This window comes from Melanotaenia boesemani, chromosome 13, assembly GCF_017639745.1.
Source record: "Melanotaenia boesemani isolate fMelBoe1 chromosome 13, fMelBoe1.pri, whole genome shotgun sequence".
NCBI lineage: Eukaryota > Metazoa > Chordata > Actinopteri > Atheriniformes > Melanotaeniidae > Melanotaenia > Melanotaenia boesemani.
In genome coordinates, this window is record NC_055694.1 from 17,960,094 (window position 1) to 17,984,523 (window position 24,430).

The 24,430-nt window shown below is 39.1% G+C and overlaps 2 protein-coding genes across 4 annotated transcripts in view; both read left to right on the forward strand.

Moving 5' to 3' along the window:
* The first annotated feature begins 4,970 nt into the window (after window positions 1-4,970).
* On the forward strand, window positions 4,971-13,653 carry eno1a (enolase 1a, (alpha)). Of its 2 annotated transcripts, none has more exons than XM_042004211.1 (12): window positions 4,971-5,084; window positions 7,314-7,408; window positions 9,050-9,145; window positions 9,585-9,643; window positions 9,875-9,944; window positions 10,958-11,091; window positions 11,262-11,484; window positions 11,904-12,101; window positions 12,475-12,676; window positions 12,770-12,878; window positions 12,983-13,041; window positions 13,147-13,653. In XM_042004211.1, exons 2-12 carry the CDS (start codon window positions 7,324-7,326, stop codon window positions 13,208-13,210), a joined length of 1,299 nt encoding a protein of 432 aa, XP_041860145.1. In that variant the 5' UTR covers window positions 4,971-5,084; window positions 7,314-7,323; the 3' UTR covers window positions 13,211-13,653. The 2 variants fall into 2 exon arrangements, with proteins under 2 accessions (XP_041860145.1, XP_041860144.1); XM_042004210.1 differs by lacking the exon at window positions 9,585-9,643 and adding an exon at window positions 9,281-9,339 and having other exon boundaries at window positions 4,995-5,084.
* Window positions 13,654-15,127: 1,474 nt separating this feature from the next.
* Window positions 15,128-24,430, forward strand: part of rerea (arginine-glutamic acid dipeptide (RE) repeats a) — a 120,431-nt gene continuing 111,128 nt past the window's right edge. For both annotated transcript variants that reach the window (XM_042003206.1, XM_042003205.1), the window contains exon 1: window positions 15,128-15,448. The gene's annotated coding sequence lies outside the window, so the exon portion shown is untranslated. The remainder of the gene's footprint in view (window positions 15,449-24,430) is intronic.

Below are 24,430 nucleotides of genomic sequence, written 5' to 3' on the forward strand. Positions count from 1 at the left end.
TGAAACAGAAATCACCAGTTTTAGAAGTGAAGCGCCAATACTTTTCACAAACTGTCTGATCAAGTGGTGGAAGAAGAATGGTAAGATCTCTTGCCAAAGCATACCTCACCACACCAACCATTTCTCTACCAAGTAAACAAATGTTCTCAACTTTAGGGAACATGGTGACTTTGCAAAGATTGCAGTTTTTACCTGTTTTTACATGTTGGCATTTCTTAAGAAGAACATGCCAAAGAAGCGCTAGTTAACTTTTTTAGTTTTCAAATATGCAATTTGTTTTATTTCCAGTTACATTGTATAACAGTAAGTTCTGAAGTTCTGTCTTTAAGGCAAGTTCAGTTTAATACAAAGAGATAAATGCAGATGTTCAAATAAATAAAGAAAAAAATGATTTGTGATCATTTCCATATCATGTATAATTATTATTTTGTTGAGAAAATAGTAATAAAAAAAATCACAATAGTGAATTTAAAATCATGAATCGAATTGTGGTGTGAGTGCATAGTTCAGAAATCTTCTAAACAATTAAAGCTAACTTTTTGATGAGCCCAAACATCCCAACATTAAACTTTTAAAAATTATGTAAGTTTATAAACCAGAGGTCTTTTTTTTTTTTTTTTTTCTGGCATTTGCCAGTAAGACCTTCTGTCATTCATAGATATCCAGCACACCATTTGCAGTTTCTTGCTCTGTGACAAGTTTAGCCACTAGTTGAAAGGACATCTTAACCAAGCTTATGTTGGAATTCATGTGAACATGGGGTTTCGAGACGTGCAACATTTAGTTTTAAACTGTAATATGTTCCTGCCATATGCATTAAGGTAGGAGCCATTTTTACAGTCATGCATATGTCGTCAGAACCCTATGCATCATTAAAGTGAATGGTGTAGTCTTTAAAACATGTGCATGATGCATTTAAATGTACTGCACACTGTCAGTCAGTGGTTGATGATGCTGAGGAGGTTGCTGCTGTCTTCCTACCCCCTCCCCAGGCATCTCTTTCACTGTAGGGCATTTTAGCTGTGCTGGAGGTGCACAACTCTGCTGGTGTTGCAACCATATCTCAGCTCACCAGTGTGGACCAGTCTGACTCTACCAGTAAGTGAGCTTTCTAACCTCCAAGAGTAGGGTGCTGCTTTGAACAAAGTTCTCTTCTATGTTCAGTGTCACAGAAGTGTCACTTTCACTAGGTGTGAAAGTGCTGGTGAGCCCGCTGGAATCTGTATTGCCTTTTGGACTTCAGAGCAATTTAGTAAGAAGTGTGTGGATGTTTTGGTGGTCACAGATAACTAAAGTGGCACATGCCTTTCCCTGCAAGAATCAGTCAGCAAAGCAGGTTTCTCGGTGCCTGTGGAATGACTTCTTCTGCATATAAGGATTACCCCAGCTGATCAGGAAACCAACTTCAAGAGTCAACTCATTAGAGAACTGCTGCAGATAGCTGGCATCTAGAAATCACACACTACCCCTTACCACTCCATGGGGAATAGGATTGCTAAACAGTATAAGAGGACTTATGAGAACATGATAAGGACCCTGCCACCCAGCTCCAAAGCCAAGTGGTCACAAATGCTTCAGCTGCTGACCTGTTTTTTTTTTTTTTTTTTTTTTACAGCTGCCTGGAGCATGAAACAACAAGTTTTGCTCCATTCTTTCTCATGTTTGAGAAAATCCCACGCCTGCCAGTTGATGTTGTGTTCCAGCATGTCCTCGACGACAGTGTTTTTGTTAACCACAGTGAGTTTGTGTCACGGCTGAGATGTGACTTGTCCGAAGCTGCCTGCATTGCTTGTGAGAACAGTCGTATAGAGCAGGCAAGCCAAGCAAAAAAATCCCAACAGCAAAGCAAAAGGCTCACCCCTCTCACTGTTGGTGATAGGGTCTTGCTTGCAAACTGTGGTGAGAGGGGGAAGAGAAAGACTGATGACAGGCAGGAGTCAACAGCTTTTGAAGTGGTGTCTGCAAAGCCTGATATCAATGTGTACTGCATCAGAGACCCTGTGAGCCTGAGTGAAAACGTCATCCTCACAGACACATCCTGCCAGGACCCGAGTGGAACCAATTTTCAGCCCTGGATTTTTATATTTAAGACCAGCCCACCTCTTTTTGATGTGGAGTAAACTGGATGAATTAAATATCTGTTCAGTACTTACAGTCCTGTGGTTTTTATTATGAAAACAAAGACATCAATAGGCTAATTTCTTACATTAATGCACTTGATTCCAAAAACATTAACTAAAGAAATTAGTTTCCATGCTTTTATATCTCCCTTTATGAAAAGACCATGACTTGCCGCAGGTGCAAAAGCAGAACACACAGAGAGACTGTGTTATCATTCACATCTGGAGAAACCAAAATAAACACCAAAATATATCTTAAAACGGGAGCAACTTATGTTCCACACAAACCACTCCCTCTCTCTTATGTCTTCTTGTCTCTGTCCTCGATCTACTCTGTCCTCTCTTCGTTTTGCTATCTTCCTCTATCTGTACCTCCTGTCTCCTCTGCAACAGGGCATCAAAAATATTTATAGTAAAGTTTTTTACACCGTCCTTAGTTTCTCTTTTTGTTTGAGTTCATTTTAAATTTGATCCACTGAAAGGTTTTTATTAACTACACAAATAAAAGGAAAATGTGACTTATTAAGAAATACACACATCTTCTGCAGTGAGACTATAATTCTGCAGTTTTCTTTGCTGTTAAATGATATATAGATGCCTCGGGAATAACTAAACACGGTTCTCTGTGATCAGTTGGCACACTGGGTGGAATGAAATCAGTCTAGTTTAGTTTGTTTCCAACAACACAGGAATGTGCATCTCAGCATCTATTTATCCCTATTTACAATTAGACTTACTGATGTTATTCTACATCTGTTAAATATTTTTCTGTAATTTTTTTTTCCTTAAAAGTGCACAGTGGCTGTTTATTTATCATTTACTGATGTGCTTGAGTGTATTTATATTTCATATTGCCCTTGCTATAAAGATAATAATGCATACTGTAGAAACGTGAATTTCTTTTAAGGGCCAAGAAGTATTTATTGTTATTGGTATGGATGAAAAAGAACCTAAAACTAATGGTATCGTATCAACAGGAAAAATGTTGGTATCATCCATCCCTAGTTAGACACACTCAAGTCAATTTATTTAAAAAAAGAAACTCATGCCTGAAAAAACAAAAACAAGGTCTACAAATGGTTTGTGCAATAATGGACTAAAGGAATTTGCTGTTACTCTTTTTGATCACACAGAGTACCCAGAAATCAGAGTTTAATGGTATTTGGTTATTATGACTGTTATTGGGCTGAACATGTTTACTTCTTTTTTTCCCCTTGTACCCACCAGAGGTCTCCAGAGTCTGTTTCTCTTGTCCTAAACCAACATCACACCACAACTGGTGTTGTTTTTTTTTTTGTTTTTTTTTTAAGTCAACACACCATAGGCTCTTCACCTGATTACTAGCAGTTGTATCTAAACCATGGATGTCAAACTTCAGTCCTTGAGGGCCACTGTCTTGCAGGTTTTTGATGTTTTCCTGCTTCAACACACCCATCTCAAATCAAATTAATCAAAAGGCTTGTTGTCAAGTTCTGCACAATGACCCATTAATTAAAGTCTGGTGTGTATGTATGTATATATATCTATATATATATAGATATATATATTCTTTTATTAAAGGATTGCTCAACTGCCTTGTTTCCCAGACTTTATATAGGTTTTGATAATGATGAGCAGATTGCTTTTGTTTTTAACTCCTGCATAAAATCTATCACAGAGGTATCACTAGAAAAATAAAAATTAAATAAATAATGAAAATAAAAAGAGATCCTTTTGTAGTTAGCAACCCTGCCTTAAGATCGTACCTGCTTGAATAGAGGCAACTGGACACATTTTCTTGGATGTTAAAGACATTTAACTTCTGATTACTGGTATTCACTACCCAACTAATCAGAACTGAACAAGTCTTTCAGTTGACAGGTGATACTAAAATAAGAAGTCCAGTTAGTCTCTGCAAACACTTCTTACCCTGATCTGGACTGAGAACCCACTGAGATCCATATATAGCCTACTTGAAAACATGCACTCGAGGTATTTGTTGCAGCATTTTACTAAGTATTTTGGCACCAGGTGGCGCAGTTGGCTTTAAAACAATGACGCCCTCAAGGTCACTGCAGTAGGATTTCTTCAGTTGAGGCTGCCATTGATGCTGTGCACTGCGCAGCTGCACAAACACTATCATTACAAAAATGAGACGTCACATTTGTGGGTGAAACCCGTTACTCACTCATACTGTGACTTATAAGTGGAATTTCCATTTGACGAGCGGTCACTCCACTTTGTACCAAAGTGCATGTTCATGCGCTAAGGCTGTATATGGGCTACATTATGGTAATTATTTCGTGATCTCGAGGAAAGCACCTGCAGATTACCGCAAAACGAAACATGTTTGGCTTAAAATGTATTTAGATGTATATCTTTTAACAATATTTACATATAAAAGAGTCACACGTTGAGCAGTTATTGAGATGTTATCGATCATCTTTATGTTATTTTCGGATCCAGACTTAGATGTTGAGTGTAGGTTTGATGCAGTGAAAGTCACTTCCAGTAAACGTGACCGCATCATACATGTGACTAACAACGAAGGACTGCATGGGAGATCCCTGCCTGCTTCCCTGCACGTACTCCTGTTTGCGTCATCTTTCTTTCCGCATAGTAGTGTTCTCTGAATTCAACGTATCTCATACCAATAAAGAATACATTTCCCACAATTCATTTCACTGAAAACCACTCTTCCCTTTTCTCTGTTTAGCGTTTGTTGAGATTATGCTACAGCTAAGATAGAAAATCAGCATCCTCTTAACCTTCATTGGAGATGTCTGACTCCTGACGGTGAACGTGCAGCACCACTCGCTCACATCTGCGTCGTGACGGACTCTCAGCCAATGGCGTGGCACCGTTGCTCCGTTCCTTCCTGTTTCCGACCACTTATCATCCAGCTCGCAGCGTCACGAGCGCCTTCTCTGCCTGCCCGCACGAGAGACAGACAGCACCGTCCTTGCACACAGTTAGGCCGGAAAGGTAACTTTAAGATTCTTATTGCTGCCTTTTAGAAACCATTAAATGAAAAGTAGAATCAGAAGTGTTATTATTTGTTTTTTTGTAATAATGTGTGTTAATATAATCACTTTTCCTTTTATATTATTGTCCACATGGTGGTTTTCATCCGCGATGACAACCTCGAAATGTGGTCCTTGAGGTAGCTTGCCCTTATGTCTTTAATTTTCTCTTTTTCATGCTTGACCACCATTTAAATCTTCAGCTCACAGTCATGTATATTACAGGATGGAGCATTTTGTATCCCACCGTCTATTTTTAAACTAAGCCGTCAGCTGGCGAGAGCTCTCTCCATTTAGAGCTGCAGTGTGTGGGAAAAGGGCGTCAAGTTGCAAGTCCAGCTTCCAGCAGAGTCCCCCTCCTTCATTCTGTTAAATAAACCCAGTTTGTGTCCCGTTTGTTCATAGTTGAAATACGTAATGGGAACGCTGCCAAAGCCTTACACGGTGGCTCAGACAAACCTACTAGTTGCATGCAGCAGACGAGGAGGTGTGTCCACAGAGGAAAGGAAAACTGTGTGGGTCAAGAATACACTAGCTTCACTCTTTGCTCCAGGTTGTATTTTTTCTATCTAGCGCACTTCTAGAGGATTTAAACACTTTTATGAAGTCATTCTGTTGGCAGAATGAAAGTTCAGAATGAAAGTTTACAGGAGTTATTTTACCATGCATATTAATTAATGTCTTTATTAATATGCTGGAATGACTGGTTGAGCATCTTTTTGCAGCCCAGTCAAAGATTAAAACTAATCTGCATTCATTGTAGTTCGAAAACTATCAAGTGTCTTTTCCTTTATTATTTATTTATCCATGGAAGCCATTTTGTGCTGCAACTGTTGCTCATTTATTTTAATTATCTTTTTGTTTAAAAGCATTTATTGATCAACAGGTTACATTTTTTTAGTTTATTAGCCATCTTCAAGCATATTTTTTATATGAAATAAACACACAGAAACCAAATTATTCTTAGCCCCTGATGAGAGGAAAAAACTAACTACACCAGGATATGTGTATTGTAGCTGGGAGCTGCGGTTAGATGGATGGTCTCTTTGCCTCATAAAAATTATCAGTTATCAATTACTATTATTACAACCTTTTAGAAGTGTGTGGGTTATAGGCTAGGTTTGGATATATATATTTATATAAAAAAAGTATTGATAAAATAAATCAAACCTGTCAGAATTGGCTTACTTTAAGAAATATCTACCCAAAAATAATTAATCAAAATTACTCATAAAACCAGAAATTTGTGAGACATTGGCAACTTGATCACTAAAATTACTTTGCATTAAAGACTTTTATCACTTGATTATTAAAAAGCCTGAGTTTTTATATCTATCCCCACAAAACCTCTGAATATCTTCATTTAGTTGTGCTTAACAGAAATCTTTAAGCACAGCTTTGTGTGTTTGTGTTGCTTGTGGAAAGTTTCCACACAGGCGTTTGAGGACAGCATTTTCCATGAGTTCTGATGCACTGAAACTTTGACTCTGACTACAGCTGGACACTCAGAGCATCGTGATTCACGGATTTGGAGCACATTGTTTGGAACAAACGATAATCAATATAGGACTGCAGGCATCATGGCCAGACTGTCTGGCCTAAAACCCCCTCTAACCTTCACTACTGAAAATTTGAGAGATAGCAAAGGTTCTGTGTGGTTAGGACACAATTTAGATCAGTAATCCATATCAGTGAAGTGATGGTTGAACAAAAAGAGGCCAAATATTGTAGTTGTGCCAAGTCACTAACCCATTGTCTGTCCAACACTGCTGTTGGAAAATGTTGCATAATCACTGCAGTTGTGCAAGAATTTTGCAATGTATTTTTTCTAATCTGATATGTTAAGTAAACTGAATGGACCTGCAGAGATTTTCCTTGTGCTGCAAAAGCCACACCCCTCTGACTTAAAACACATCAGCCATCCTGGCCAGCGCACATAAGTCTTGGTTGTACAGCTACTATGCAAGATTGATTCAAGAACCCAGAAGACGATTTATTGCCTTGTCTCCGGATCTATCCTTAGATTATTTTTATTGCAAGTTTGTAGAGCATTTAATTTTTTTTTTTTTTTTTTTTGCAAAATCATTGTATCCACTTGAGGCTTTAACCCAGTAAGTGCCTCTGCAGGGTGGATTCTCTACTTCTGTGGAGCTGCACTGTGATCATGCCTCTGCTGTCATTTCACCTGCAGATCCAGAACCATGTCCATCCTGAAGATCCATGCTCGTGAGATTTTTGACTCCCGTGGAAATCCCACTGTGGAGGTTGACCTGTACACTAAGAAAGGTATTGTATGCCACCTAAAATGTTGTCTTATACATTTTTTTTGTACAAACATCTACTGCATGAGTTTTCCTCTTGTAAGATGGTAAGTTTGATTTCATTACAGTCAAAGATGTTTGGAAAGGAAAATGTACAACTTAAAAATCTTCTAGAGGCCAGTTTTACTGTTATCTGTTGAACTAACGAGCTCATGGGTTCCAATTTGTGTGTAATGCTTCAATGCAAAGTTTCTGAAATAAGATGGTTATAAATAAGTATTTTGTAATTAAATAGATTTAAAAGAAATGTAGTTTAGTAGTAGGTTGGGTCAAGTTTAGTTGGCCTGCACTGTTGCCAGCTGCAGGCTGGATCGGATAATGAAAGTGTGAAAATAGCTCCTGTAATATCACACTGCCTCCACAGCTCTGCTACTGTAATGGTTCCTGGTTGGAAGCACATACAGTAAAGTAGATGCTTCCAGCAAACCTGAGTTTATTATTATTATTATTATTATTATTATTATTATTATTATTATATGCAAGGTTGAGATGTTTGAACTCTGTTTGCTTCCCTTTGTTCACATAAAACAACCAGACTGAATGGCTCAGAGCAATTTAGTCAATTAACTAATGGTCTGGCTGTGTTTTGAATGTGTGTGTGGTTTTATTTTTGTGGGGAAGCTGTTCTGTTGAAACAAAAAAGCTCAACCTACTGAAATGTCCTGAGAATGTTAATGAAGCAACCTCAATGATCACTGAAATGGAAGTGAGTGAAAGTGGCTGCACTGCCCTGAAAATGCCGTCCTTTCCTTTTTAGTTTTGGGTGGTTATTAAGTCTTTACTGTAAACAACCCCCCCTCCCCCCTTTTTTTTTTTTTTTTTTTAACAAGAAGGCCTTTTAAGTTCAGCAGCTGTGTTTTGGCATCATTAACAAGACAGACGACAGTGAATCTGTGCAGCACCCAGAACACGTCTGACATAATTACTGTAGTGTGTTTTTTTTTTTCTCCCATTAAGAAATTTACAATCATCATATCAACTACCTCTTGTCACAAAATTCGACTTTTCTTTAACAGTCGGCATAAATTCAAGTCTTTTTGTTTCCAGATTTGTCAGATAGTCTAGACAGACAGTCACATCGGCTAGCAGCTGATGTCTTGCAGCAGATGATTTAAGCCTGAACTCAGGGCCTAAACAGCGGCCGTGTCCTCTTGTCCTAAGCTGTAAATCCCCTCAAACTCATCATCTCTGCCGCTCCACTGAGCAAAATGAATTGATTTTTGTGCAATCACTTCACTTGGGTGAAACCAAAATGGCTATCCTCCTGTGTGTGGGCGTGGCTTGGTATCCAGCCACAGATTCTTTGCACATGCTCAGTTAGTCTGTCTTCCCCTGTTACATCACAGCGTCCTCCTGCAGATCCAGGACAATGTCCTCCCTACATGTTTTGCTTTCCTCTTTGACAGAGGAGGATATTGGCTCCCTGTAGCCCCCTCCTGCACTCCATACCTTAAACATTTTTCTATATGCGTATTATTTGCTGTATAATGCCAAAGATTTTAAAGCGAGGAAGTGGAATCACATGGTAATGTCATATATGATATTTAATTGCTGTTGCCAGACTAAAGTGCAACACTTGGAAATAACTAAACACATGTTTTTAAAGGTCTTTTCAGAGCTGCAGTTCCCAGTGGCGCTTCCACAGGCATCTATGAGGCTCTGGAGCTCCGCGACAATGACAAAACACGCTACATGGGAAAGGGTAAGACGTCCCCATCGTTTCCTGCTCTAACTGTACTGGTTACTTCCATCCTTTTGCAATCTTTTATTTCAACACTTCTATGAAGTCTGTCTTCATTCTTTTCTTCATTTCCTTCATTTCTCTTCCTCCTGTTAGGAGTCAAAAGAGCAGTTAAATATATAAATGAGTTCTTGGCCCCTGCATTGTGTAACCAGGTAAATGAAGTGTGAAAAAACAGGACGACTCTCGTACAAATGGCTGTGCACAGCAGCATGAAGAGTGTTTTTCAGACTAACCTAGTCACTAACAGATGTTTACAGATCTTAAAAAAAATCACTGGATATTGTTCTGATGAATTACTTGCACATTAACATGAAATTGGATGTTCTCTAGTCACGTGTCGCCTGCTCTGCATGGTCTTCTCCTGTCTGGTCAGTCATGGTCTGCTTGTCCTTTGCAGGTGTCTCAAAAGCAGTTGATCATATCAATAAAACTATTGCACCTGCACTGGTTAGCAAGGTAGGACCATTTATTGTTTGACTAATATTACTAGACTAATGTATTAATATAATTTATAAAACCTGTTATGTTATTTAAACTGTTAACTAAAGCATCAGAAATTGTAGGATAATTGTGGTGGTTTGCTTCTGAGATGCTGTCATTGGCCTTTTTTTTTAAACTAATTAAACCAGTTAAAGTTGATCTCTTATTTCTATTCATACAGTTGAACTTGTCTTGTGTCTAATCCAGGATGTGAGCGTTCTGGAGCAGGAGAAGATCGACAAGCTGATGCTGGATATGGATGGCACAGAAAACAAGTGTAAGATGCAACTACAGCTTTTTTTCTGTTTAATGACAATGTCTTGAAGACCTGTACAACAGTGTGATTTTTATTGTATGGCTGTATCAGACATTTACTTAGTGGGACTCATTCCAATCGTGGTATTTTATCTGTTAACAGATGTACTTTACCCACTAAGCAATAAAGCCAATTTCAGCAATGCTGTGATGTCATACAGTATTTACAAGAAATATCTTAGATATTGTTTAATTTAGTCCAATCAGTTAAGCCCATCAAGAAACATTTATTGTAATATTGCCATTAAGAACATGATCTATAACTGCCCATCAAAAATGAAGAAATACAATTACTCTGTGGTAAGGATTTACCTCATGTGGCCTATCCCACAGTTTTAGAATAGAATATAGAATAGAAATACTTTATTAATCCCTTTGGAGAGTCCTCAGGGAAATTTGGGTACCAGCAGCAATACAACACCAACAGTAAAGCAGGACAAGCACAAGACACAATATATACAGGTACAAAGCAAAATAGAGGCAACAAGGTGCAAGAAAAGCACAAATAGAATGCAATAAATAACAATAAGATAAGTTAAATAAAACAATATAAACAAGCATTGCACACAGTAGAGGTGGTACAGATTCCCAGTTCAATATTGCACGTATAAGTTATTGCAACTGTTTGTATGGGTTATTGTGCATGTGTTGTATCAGGCGGACTGCTTTTTTAGGGTGCTTTTGAAAAAACTTAACTAAAGACTTGTCAACTTTTGAAATTCCTCATACATAAAAAAAAATCATATTTTAATGAATGAATGAATGAACTGTTTCTATAGACCTTTTATACTACTACCTCTTACTGCCTCAATGACATTTCAGTGGTTTCATGACCAAACATGTTCTCCTATCTGCCCTCAGGAAGATGCTAATACTTAAGAAGATACTTAGAATGAGACTGCTGTGTTCAAATTGTCTTGATCAAGTTGGATCGTAAATGCAAGAAATTTGAATTTGTTTGTCTTCCTTCCTCAGCTAAGTTTGGTGCTAATGCCATCCTGGGTGTCTCCCTGGCTGTGTGCAAGGCTGGTGCAGCAGAGAAGGGCGTTCCCCTCTACCGCCATATTGCTGACCTGGCTGGCAACCCTGAAGTCATTCTCCCTGTCCCTGTGAGCATAGTAGTGCAATTAACCAAGTCATGCTCTGAAGGTTTTTTTAAAAGACTATTGATGCCCACTGGCCTAACACACATTAACTATTAATGTGTGATCCAAATAGTCATTAGATTCAGTCATGATTCCATTAGGGTTGGAACCTGATCATCTTTGTTTCCCTTCAGGCTTTCAATGTCATCAATGGTGGGTCCCATGCAGGCAACAAGCTGGCCATGCAGGAGTTCATGATCCTTCCTGTTGGAGCCAGCAGCTTCAAGGAGGCCATGCGCATTGGTGCTGAGGTCTACCATAACCTGAAGAATGTCATCAAGGAGAAATATGGCAAAGATGCCACCAATGTGGGAGACGAAGGTGGCTTTGCTCCCAACATCCTGGAGAACAAGGAAGGTGTGGGAAGAACTGCTGCTACACTGTTAAATAATAATATGCTGATAAGAAGCAAAGAAAGTCAGGATGCAGCTGGATGAAATTCTGTTTTAGGATACATTTAGTGTTTGTAATATCTGCTTTACATGTCTTCAGGAAGTGTCTTAAAAGCAGTGCATTCTTAAACACTTCAGTGAAGGGTTTCACTCTTGGGCTTGCATATGGTTTCTAAATTAAGGTCTTAACTCAGTTCTGAATGCATAGCTTGCTGGCCTCTGACTCCGGTATCAGGTCAATGTGCTGATATGGCAAATGCCCCAATGGTGCAGAGCCTTGAGTTGTTAGCGTTTAGTCATGTATGAAAAGGGGTTTTGTTTTTATTCTAAACATTTTTATTTATATATGCATTTTTTTTCTGGGTGTTTTTTTTGTGCCATCAGCTCTGGAGCTGCTAAAGAATGCCATCGGCAAGGCTGGCTATACTGACAAGATTGTTATTGGCATGGATGTGGCTGCTTCTGAGTTCTACAAAGGTGGCAAGTATGACCTGGACTTCAAATCTCCAGATGACCCTAGCCGCTACATCTCCTCTGACAAGCTGGCTGATCTCTACAGGAGCTTTGTCGCTGATTATCCTGGTAGGTTTGTTATACTTTTATTTATTTTTTTAATAGCCTTATAGCCTTCAGTGCAATTTTTTTATTGATAAATTAAAAATAAGCTGTACTGACAGGTTTGGTAAATTTGTATAAATACATTAGTACGGTAATATTCATCAAACGATAAGTCAACAATGTTTTTTTAGCTACAGCAGGCAGCCTTACTCAGTGAAAAGGCTCTGAAAGCTGAACACTGGTGTCAAAGTTAACATGAGCACACAAAAGTAAAACATTCAGCAGTTTGTCTCTGCTTCCCTCCTGTGGCAAAAATAAGTAACTGCAAGTTTTAGAGACATACTGGTGTGGTGATGTTGGAGGTTTTTATTTGTTCTAAAGTCTTTTACATCTTCAGTTGTTTCCATTGAGGACCCATTCGACCAGGATGACTGGGAGGCATGGACCAAATTCACAGCCAGCACAAGCATCCAGGTGGTGGGTGATGATCTCACCGTCACCAACCCCAAACGCATTGCTAAGGGTGTGGCCGAAAAGTCCTGCAACTGCCTGCTGCTGAAAGTCAACCAGATCGGCTCGGTCACAGAGTCCCTGCAGGCGTGAGTATTAATAACACGGCCATGTTTTCACACCTGTTGCCAAAATTGAAGTCGACGTCAGTTGGCTAACAAAGGTGCGTCTTTTTCTTTTAGCTGCAAGATGGCCCAGAGCAACGGCTGGGGTGTGATGGTCAGTCACCGCTCTGGAGAGACTGAGGACACCTTCATCGCTGACCTTGTGGTCGGCCTCTGCACTGGACAGGTAAATAACTTTTTGAAAAAATGTTTAGACTAGGTGTGTCAGTAGTGTTTATTTTTAAACCTCACTGTCTTGGGTCTGAAATGTCGCTGATCTTCTTTCCCCAGATCAAGACGGGTGCACCTTGCCGATCTGAGCGTTTGGCCAAGTACAACCAGCTCCTGAGGTGAGTTTACTCCAAAAAAAAACATGCATGGCTCATTGACAATTTTAAATAAAAATGTTATAGCAATTTCTATGTGACTTAACAAACTCGCACCCTGTTTCTCAGGATTGAAGAAGAGCTCGGTGACAAGGCCCGCTTTGCTGGTCAGAACTTCAGGCACCCCATCTGAGCTGGTCCTCCTCTGGCCACTGTCTGTTCATTGCTCATAAATAATCTCCACACATATAAGCCACACTAGGTTGCCCACCCTGTATGAAGAGAAGATGGAGAGAGAGCGTTGCTGTAATCCAAGGTCCAAGTCTGGTCTGTGGTGTGGAGACGCGTCAGTATGTCCTAAGCAGCCATGGCTAAGCTCATCCTCAAACTATGCTTTAGCTCCTAAATAGTGTTGGTCCCTGTGTTTGTGTCCTTGTTACTGTGTGAAAGATTTGTGTTTAGTTTCTTGTGAGTTATAGTGATTATGGTCCTTTTGAGTATCTGAGCTACTGTAACTTTAGTAAGGCTCTGCCTCAGGCAGTGGTATAGGTTGTGTATGTGCAATGTGTTGGATCTGACAAGGTCTTGTGTTGCTCAGCACTGGCAGAAATATGTAATAAAAACTATAATTTCAAATGCTTTTTGGTTTCTTTTTGCCCTTATTTTAAAGCTTAAAATATGCACATTACTCTAGTGCTTCACAAGACACTAAACAGCCCTTTAAAGCACAAAAATCAGTTCATAAAGAATGTTTAGCTTTCCTGCAGATAAATTATTAGCCACAGGAAATGAGTTGACTGCTCTTGCATGTGTGAAACCCGTGATGCAATCTGAGAGCCAGTTAGAGGCGAAACATGAGCTCAGTACTGCAGGATACCATTTTTGTCCCCTTGGGTAAAAGAATCTAAAGGCTCTATGCAAGCGCTTTTTGTACTGAGCCCTGCCAAGATAAATGAGGGTCTATTCACCAGTGGCATTGTACTTCAGGGGATTGCCAGCTGGGTTCATGCCACACCAGTTTTCTTTGTTTGAGCCCTCCCTGAACCTTCCTCCATTGTTTAACCATTGCTAAGGAGATGTGTTACAAATAGCTGTACAAAGACACTTCCTATCACATATAAAACTGCACAGATACCTCTGTGCTGCTGCATCAAGCAAGGACATTAAACCTTTCCCAAAGTTAGTTTAAATCCGTTTTCCATGCAATATTCTTTAAAAAGTCAATATGGGTTTATTAGACACATATTGCAGCCTAAGCTAAACTCTGGAATGCAGCTTTAAGAAAGAAATTAGAAACTTTGCATTTTGCGCCATCTAGTGATGATTCTACAGCAGCACAACTTTCTCATGTAAAAATAACTGTTGGATGTTAAACCATGCAGACCTGCTAGTTAAAAAACTGCAAAACGTAAGAATGGATGAAGAATTAAATTAGATGACGTCTAAAAAAATGTATGTATAAATTTGATTTTTTTTTTCTTTTTTTTTACATCCGATATTTTGCACCTTACAGTCTGGACTGAGAATGAAATCTACACAAACAAGTGATGCTTACATCAGCTGCACCCACCTTTAAGGGAGTGACGTCCCGATGACGGGCCACAGACACAAATGGATAAATTAATGACTGAATTGGAAAAACTGCAACAGCTTACCTGATAACCCAAATACATAATGCGCATACGCTTGCTAACAGCATTTCTAACAGGGGTTACGGGTTTTGCACAGACATTTCTATTTGTGTCATCATGTAGCATCTACTTTTTTTGTATTCTGTAATGGAACTGGACCATAAGATATCTTTTTAGCTGTTTTATACCACAAATAAATTTAGCCTTTTCAGGAGCTGTTTTTGTGACACACACACACACGCACACGCACACGCACAAGCACTTATATATATATATATATATATTTATTTATTTATAAAAAAAATATTTAAGCTGTCAAGCAGTCCAGATGCCGTTGAGGTTTCTTTTCTCTTTTCTGGTTTTGTAAGATTGAAGATGGAGCTGCTACAGATTTGACACTGAGGACTCCCAGTGAAGCTGGATGCTTCCAGCTTTGGCCAGTGGGTGACGATATTTTACCGGTTGAACTTTGAGAACCCCCAACTGCTCTCACCCCAAGATGAAGAAGGATGCTGTCATGCTGAGTGCCTCTCATACACACTAGTCTGAGCATCCCGGCAACGATTACTCTCGCTTTATCCTCAAGTCCATCATTTATGACAGCATTATATCAAATGTAGTTAGCGCTGTGATAGCTACATAAGAAAAGACATACAGGTGGCACTGCAGCTGTTGTAGTACTCGTGTAGTGGCGACAGTTGGCTAACTAACGTTGGCTAATTGCCCCTTCTACTGCTATTGTTTGTTGTTGCAGTCTCTCATCAAACAAATCACAGATGTTGTAGATCACGCTCTTTAAGGTAAGTGTTGTGAACTGCAATCAACTTCTCTGCTTTTGACATTCATCAGCAAAGAAAGCAAGAAATGACAAATATGGAGGAATAGTTGGTAAACGTTGGTCTGTTAACGTTTATCCTTGCATGCTAGCTGTAGGGCTAATTTGGCCATTAGCATCAGCTAGCAACTTAGCTGAAAGACTTGTCTGCCCATCACTGTTGCTGGTTACCATGAACTGACGTTGGCGGCTAGCAGCAGTGTCTAGCAGTGATTGGGAATGCCAGCTAGGAGCAGGGTAATGCATGGACACAAACAGCTCGTTGACACCGGTTAGCTCAGAGCACATGCAATAACACAACGTGACATTATTCTATTTGTCGGCTTTAGATATGAACCTTGTGCAGCACTGAAACACCTCACAGCAACCATTTTTTTCTTGCGTTCATCTACCAAGTATAGTGTATCATTTTCAGGGACTAGTCTTAGCCCATGGAGCTATTGTCATTAGCTCCAGGAAACGTTAGCTGATGAAGCTAACCTGCTGTCTTTGTGTGTTTTACTTGTGCTCATATATTGTTGTTCTGCTCATTGTTTGTTTTTATCTTAGGTGAAAACCTTAGATTCGGTTTAAACGAAATAACAGAAGATGAGAGCACAGTCGTGTTGACTTGTGAAAACAAAGATGCAAAGCTTGCAAAATCTCTACTTTTAAAAATTTGTCAAAAAAATGCGTTTATGTATTCTTAACAGTTCAAAACATTATAGTAGAGGTGGTTATATAAACTAAAGTCGTGATGTTTGTAGACTTATTAGCCGTATTGGTGCAGCTGATTTTTATTTTTATTTTATTTATTTATTTTATTTTTCATGGTTTAAGGCAGAGTTACTAAGCCTCACAAGTTTGGAAATGTTAACCACTGAGCATCTGTTGGCTGAATTTGGAAATAGAAATGTTACAAAAACAGTCAAAAAAGTGATAGAAAAAAGGTGATTTAATGTCCATATGTAGTTTTAAAACAGCACCACGAAAGAAGCAGCAAGTTATTTTTATTGAGTGATTATGACTCACTCATATTTGAATTTTTTAATGGTATTTCCTGTTTAAGTTGCCCAGAAAAAATAGGAATTGCATCATAGCTCATGAATATACAAAATATACTAAATGATAACGGCGTGAGAAATCTTGTTTTGCTTTATATGTACCAAGCTACTTTTGTTTCACAGGGAACATGACTGAATGTTGACAATAAAGCCTTCAGCTCTTTAATACATCTTCTGATATTGTGACAGCATTGCTATAAAATTAGTTTGACATGCATCTTGTTAAAAGGCTGTAAAGATCATAACAAGGGCCGGTTTTGTTACAGTACCACTACACCACTAGTCTGTTTCTAACCAGCTTTTGGCAACTGTTCAAGTCTCTGTATAATGACATACTGGAGAGAAAAATGACAGAATAGAAAATCAAACTTTATACACACCTGTAGTTTGTAACAGAGGGTTGAGTAAGAAGATACACTCACGTACAGCCATGAGTTCCTCTGCTGTCTTTCTTATGAGGTTAATCACTGCTATTTGTATACCAGTTAAATTTAATTTATTTTGGCATCAAGAATCATTTAAAGACAGTGATTTTGTAAAAAATCATTCATACACCTTCATGAAGCTTTTAGCCATCATATATCTTGGTTAATTGCTCATTCATTTTAGGTGGTGTTTCCTTCTGTCAGTAGTTTAGTGGTTGTCATTTAGATTTCCTTTAACTATCACTGTAAACTTACCAGTGTAAAGTACAGAGTTCTGCCTTAGTAGGTTATATGCTGATTACTACTTAAGCACAACTAAGAAAGTAAAACACCTTAATGTTTGTTTTTTTGTTGAAGCAAAATGATTTAGGTTCTGCCAAGGAGGACAATTAAAAATAGTTTAAAACATAACATTTGTGGTGTTTGTTTCTTTCATCACAGAGCTGTTATGTGGTTCAATTAGGGCTGGGCTATTAATGAAATCGACAAATCGAATTTTCCATTTCTCAAGATTTATTTTTTTAAGAAAATCTCTATATTTTTTTATTTTCCTCTTTTATATGCAACGCAAATGCTCCCCTTGGGCTTCAGTAGTTAGTATTTGACTCAGCCCTCCTCTGCACCAGAGTGATGTTTGTCTGAAAGCACTAACAGAAATACAGTGAAGTGAGCCGTCACTCACGCCTGCAGTTTAGTTGTGCATATAACTGCAGAGACAAATGCTGCTCTCTTTGGGATGCAGAAGACAACTTCAGCCCACAAACTCTTGTTAAGAGACAACCATCAGAGGTCGTCATTATTTCTGCAGTGGATCTCTTATGATAAGGATCCAGATGGAAAGAGATGACGGATGCAGTTGTGTTGCATATCTTTAAGATATGAAGCCGGTTATACGGTAAAAAAGTTATGACAATATTTACTTTTTTTTGGCTGTCATTCATTCATATAAATAAATACAACAAACACATTTTACATGCTAATGCTTTAAGTATAAAATAGTTTTAATAAGGTTAATATGTTTTTAAGAAAAATAGGGAAAATATTGGTTAAAATTGGATTTGGTTAGAAAAAATAGTAGAATTTATTTTTTAGGCCATATTGTCCAGCCCTAAGTTCAGCATGTTTTATAGTGTTTCATTTTGAATTGGAGTAGCTGTGGGTTCAATTACTTAGTCACATTTCCAGTGACACACCCTGTCCATTGACTGTTAATCTTTCTGGGTTGCTTTAGTAGCAGCGGAGTAATGATAAAAAAAAGTGTAAAAAGCCTTCTATTTTCCCTTAATGACTAATACATGTTTGAGTAATGACAGTTCCCTGTGGGTAAAGGTCAGATAAGTATGAGAAAACCCTTTTCCACTGTGCTCTGACACATCTTTCTTGGATAATGTGTCAATAAACATGCTCTGGAAATCAGTATTTACATGATGCACATGAAGAGAATTTGTTGTTTTTACACCAATATGCTGTCACCGCTTTCCTCTCAGAATCATTATGAAAGATGATTGTCTCTTATAATGCCTGTATCTGGCTTCAGCTACTTCATTCTGTATTCTCAAGCATTATGGCTTTGTGTTGTTGTACATGATGGTGCTGTAAACTGTCATTGGTGTGACTACCCTGTATTTTAAAAGGCCTTATACTTTCAGCCACAATACTATGTTTCAAAGAGAGGTGATTTATGCTTTGTTCAGGACTGTTTTGCTCAAGATTTTCATATATGGAATGATATGTTGGCATGAGGTGTAGGTAAGTAGTGAAACATATGCTGTCCAGAGGCAACACAGGGAATGTATTGATGTATAACCAAGCATCTAGACATCACACCTAGACATCTTATTTGTATTTAAAAAAGTGTGTGTAGCCTTGTATTTATACAGTGATTATGCATACTTGCATCAAAGAGCATTCAGAGGACAATAAGGAAGCAAATGGATAAACAAAATTAGCTTTTCTTTTGCAGTGTTAGATATCTGCTTCATTGCTAGATATCTGGCTGTTACATAGAAAATTAATGCCCAGAACAAAGGAGCAATGTTCATTCAAAGATCTCTTGATGGGCTATTCAAGTGCTGTATATTCATTAAAAATAACAATCTGTCAGCACTTACTGACAGTGTGCACAACAAGCCAAGCTCTCTTTATTGTTCTCCGAAGATGTTTCTCAGTTCCCGTGCCAAGAGCTGGGTAATTGGCTGTAGCAAAGCCTTGCATGTGTTGTTTTAAGATATTGGACTGACACGCACAGGGCACACTGGCAGAAATAAGGCAAGCACATTACCCTTCTTTTCTCCTCGCTCCCTTTTCTCCTCCTGGCTTCCCCAAGCAAGTCAGAAGCAGCAAGACGTTAGATGTGTTTTGTGTTTTTTTTTTTTTTTTTCAGCTTCCCTTCACCTCTCATAAGAGGAAATCCAAGCATGCTGCATAATATCTCATCTTTGTTTGATTCAGGCCTAGTTCTGCTGCACCGCAATTGTGCCAGGAAGATGGTATGAGCAAGTGCTATTTGTGGTATCGATTGTGAACTGCCTTGCTACCTAATGCTGGTGGTATTTGTTGCACTAGATGTGATCAAATCTGCTTTCCGTGTAAGCTTAGTCACGGTGAAGTCTGTTGCTCTTCCTTGTACAAATGCCACCTGTATCAGGGCTGGCTTGTTATCCTTGCACCATAACTAATGTGACACATGGTGTTTTGTATTGTTGTCTGACTATCAGAAGGTCACAGATATGTCTGCATATTTCCTTTGCTGAAATGCTTTCTGTACCCGATGAAGTGTGTGGATACTATAGAGTGTTGGCTAATATTTGAGTTGTGAAGAAACAGCAAACGAAGGAATGAAGAAATGACTGTGACAGCACAGCTTTTTTTCTCCTTTAATTGTTACCTCTATCTGGGAGCCTTTACAGATTTTTAGATTCTTCACACTTCACAATAATCATGTATAAAACCAACATACAAGATACAGATGATCTCATTTTTCAGTGTTTTGGAAAGATGGGCTATTATTAGCACTTAATCACTTACAGTGTGAAAAACAAATTGTAAGTGAAAGTCAAAAATAACAGTCAGCCATTTGCCATCTCAGGAAAGAGGAAAATGAAATGGTGTAGGATCAGCTGGGTGGCCCCTGAGGAGAAGGAGAAAGGGGTTGGTGTGATGGTGAGGGGGTTTGGAGGAGGGCTTTGCCGCTGTGCATGTGTCAGTACTGATTAGGTAAGAGATTGCCTCATGTAATGACATGGCATGGTGCTTGTGGTGCAGAAACACAAACAATGCATACCAGTGTTATACTGTGCACACCCCCTGCAGCTGCCAGACTAAAAATGTTTATATAGACATACACACTCCCTACTATATATTTCAGCATCTTTAGGTTTTTTCCCTTTTCAACAACACGCACACTCACTTTCATTCCATCTGGAAGCCAGTAGCCTTTTTTTTTCTCTCTGAGCACTCTTTCTCTTGCACAGATAAAAGGCAAAGGTGATTAAAGGAGAGGAGCACAATGGAGTGTGTGTAGTTTTCTATTAGCACTTATTGTTACTACTTGCCAGCACAAATATATGTGGTTGAATGGGCTATATAACCTGACAAGACGTCTACCGTTAGTTTAACCTTAAGCCTTAAAAGGGAAGCCGCCATATTCTGTTCTGATGTGGGAACAGTACATTTTCTACTGATGTTTTTTACTTGCTATACACAGAAATGTTCCCTGGGTTTTGACTTATTAGCTTGGTTAATTATAGATCTGTGTCAGGTTGGCATTCTTGGTTAAAATAATAAGGAAGTCTACAAACCTTGTGTTTCCCAGTGGTAGTAATTAAGGGAAAGTCATTGTCACAGTCATCAGAGTGCCACCTTGATTAGCAAGTCTAAAAAATATGGTTGATTCAATTGATTATTTTATGGAGAGATTTGTCAATAATAGCTGTCTTGTATAGACTAACATGGGTTTGCCATTAATTGAAGTGGCTGTAATGGCTTGTTATGTTGTGTATTTCAGTGCAATAATGGGTGTGCTGCACATTGATTTTCACCAGTGTGATTGAAACAAACTATACATAGAGCTTTTCAGAATGTGCTGTTTGTGCTTCGTGGTCTCTGTGACTAATACTAATCCAGCACTGATGTTGTGACTGTCCACATGAGGCACAGTTTGTAGAGCTGCACGGTCTGTGACTGATGTTTTAATGGAGACTGCAGGCAACAGAAAGGTTGCTCAGGGTTTATGCAGTGGGAAGGAAAAGACCCCATTGACATTGTGATTTTCTGCTCTCCTGTTCGTGAGGTGCTTCTGGTAAACAGTGTCCTTGCTTGTCCTTGCAGGTCAGGCACATACCTATTGAGTGTGCTGAGCCTTCAGTTTAGATGCTGGGACTTGGAGTTGGATCGAATGGGTTTAAGGATGGACATCCTGTCTCTGCACCTCAGTTCCAGGAGCCAGCACAGAGAAAATGAGTTCTGAGGATTGGGTTTAGATTTGCCACTGTAGCACTTCCTCTCTGATACACTCGAGCTACCATCAGGGAAAGGTTGTCAGAGACGGAGAGAGAGAGCGGGAGAGAAAACAGCGAAGCACAGCAGTGCTATCTAATAGATCAATTTGTAATAAATCTGTTGCCTCAAGCTGTTGTTGTTCGCTTCTACTCAGTAAAAGGTGTCTGCATTTCTCAGGCAAGAAAATGCTTGTCAGGCTGGGCATACAGGGCTATCAGTGAATGAGACACGCCTAAAGCACAGTAAATCGTTTTTTCTGTGCTCAGTTTACAAAGGTTGAAGGCATTGCTTTCTTATCTGCACATTCCGTTGGTCAAAAAGGGGGCTTATATCCAATCAATAGGCCCGAGCACTAAAATCAGGAAGTAATGCTCCCCTCACATTAAATTTTCCCATTATCCAATATGAACCATTAATCATGATGAAGGAGCTATTGATTGGCCTATCAGCTAAGGTTGGTCAATTTATTTACCAAGAGTCATTCTGCAATCTGTTGAAGAAGTGCTGCTTTACAAAAATCAAAGTGGTAGACTTCAAATGATCTAATTGTTATGACAGCAGTTTGATCTTTAAGGTAACAGAGGAACAGGACTCAGTAAAGTCCACATGGGATCTCTCCTGCTCCTCCTCCACTAGCAGCCATATGGACCGTACTAATTGTGTTTTACGCCAACCATTTTCACCGATCCATCAGGGACTTGTGGAAGTGGTGTAGCTATAATGTCACCAGCAGTGGGCTGGCTCATGAAAGAAACATTAGAGAGCAAGAAGAGAAGACAGACAGGCAATACACTGCAAGTCAACACAATTATTGATTTTATTTAAATGAAATCTGTGGTTCTGCCTTCTGAATCTGATATCTGTTGCCTTTAAAGTGTTGTTTCTGGCATTTTTTATTTATTTATTTAAATTTTTTTGTAGTTATTGTCTGAGATCATTATTCAATTTAGTCTCATACATGCACCTTATGAACTAAAGAGATATTTTTATGTGTATGGATACATTAGGAAAAAAGAACACCCATTTTTCTATTTCACCACAAACAGTAAGGATTTTTCCCAATTAAGTGACATGATTATTTTTCCAGAGACGTGCTGTGTATTTTGAATATGAACTCTATCTTGTGTAGCCAGTTCCTCTTTCATTCTTTTAGTTCTTTGACAACATAAATGCTGAGGTTTGGACAATAAATGTAAATGTGACATTCACAAAATTTGCTTTGCCTTTCGCTTTGTAAAATATTTGTAGTGCAAAATGTTACTGAGGAAGATCAGTGTGTGTTTTAACGTATTTATAATATGTAATCATGAAAAGGGCACATCTATGGAAATTAGATCCCGTGAAGGATGAGTGAGGCTTTTGAGTGGTGATGGTGTTAAGGGGGGGGGGGGGACATGTTTCATTGTGTCCCATCCACCAGTTTTCTTGTAATTATTAAAATTGATGTTTGCTGCAAAAGCTATAAATCTTTAAGATCTCCTTCTCTTAATAAAGCGGTGGAGGCAGCCGAGCTGTTAGGCAGGGAAATAAAAAGCAATCAAGCCTCCAACATCCTGTCCCTCGCCCCAAAATGAAGCAGCAGAAATCCTAATTAACTGAGAGGATGAGCCGCTCTTATTACAGTGCTTGGCTAGTTGCTATACACTAATGAAGACACTGTGCTAGTCTCCTCCAACCTCTCTGTTTCCCTCCCCCTGCCTTCCAGCCCTCTTTATCTGGCTCTGGCTTGTCTGGGGTATTTTCCCCCCTTGGCTCCTCTATTTCTCTACCTCCTCCTCTTCCCTGTCTTGTGTGTGTGAAGTTGTTGATATGACCATTGCACTGATTGAGTGAGCAAAGCTTTGTAGCCTGGAGGTGTATGGAAGTCCTGCACAGGATATCGGTGAGCTCAATGATGGCCTCTGTGACGCTTATTGCTGTGTATGTAAAGAAATAACGAGAGACAGCATTGATCCATTTCCATTGATTTCACAGATCCTCTTTAAGATGACAGCACAGCTGTCTTACTGTGTCATCTTCAAGTGCTCCTTTTCAATTCAGTGATGTGGGAAATTACTTCTGTCATCAACTCCCCAAATTCAAGCTTCCTTTGTGGAGTTGAAAGTCAGGTTAAATCTTGCTTTCCACATTTGATATCTGTGCATGCAACATTGTTGAAATTGACATATTGACAAATTGAAATGAACATTTTGATTATAAGTTACTTCTTTGTGTGAGATTTTAAAGGTCGAGTGGCAGAGTGGCTTTGGCTCAAAGTAAGATGCTCTTGTTTTATCCACATTTCTGTTACGGAGGAGTGTGTAATTACTGATTGCGCATCTCAGCTCTCAGCAGGCTGCTCCTCACTATTTACCTGTAAATTTGTCTTTTTCTTATTTTGCTGTCTGTGAATGGCCACAGAGTTTTGTTTTATTTTTTTTTTCCTCTGCTCCCCCAACAAACCTCTTTGTTGTACCAAGCAGCCCAAAAGCCTCTAGGGATGCACAGACAAATAAAGGACAGCGACAGGTGAAGCTCTGTCCTTCCATCCTTCCATCTGTCTGTCTCCCCTGTGAGCACTCTACCAGACAAGTTTCCAGGCACTCAAAAGCAGCAAATCGACTCACTGTTGGATGCACTGTCACTTAGCTGAGCTGGGGCATAGCGGCTCACTAGTAGTCCATATCCTCCTCCTCCTCCTCATGTCATCACCTTCTTAAATGAACAAAATGCTAGGAATTGCTTTCTGTACATATATTAACAAATTCCACCTCTCCAAAATCTTTCTTTGCATTCTCATTTATACATTAATAGGGCAATACTGACAACAACCTGAATGTCTGTCATGTCTCAGATCATTTAAACTGGATGTGTCCAGTCAGCAGCGCTCCATTTTGTTTTGCTATGGTTAATTTTAACTAGATTCTCAGACAAGACGGTCTATTGCACGAATACCTCATCAAGGTGGTGGATGTTTTGTTTGTGCGCACCTTTCATGAT

What these genes read in the sequence shown, in the direction of transcription:
- eno1a (XM_042004211.1), top strand. Translation starts at nt 7,324, where the DNA reads ATGTCCATCCTGAAGATCCATGCTCGTGAGATTTTTGACTCCCGTGGA. An exon ending in AACACGCTACATGGGAAAGG is followed by an intron (nt 9,146 to 9,584) that starts GTAAGACGTCCC and finishes TGTCCTTTGCAG; the next exon opens with GTGTCTCAAAAGCAGTTGAT. An exon ending in CTTTGTCGCTGATTATCCTG is followed by an intron (nt 12,102 to 12,474) that starts GTAGGTTTGTTA and finishes TTACATCTTCAG; the next exon opens with TTGTTTCCATTGAGGACCCA.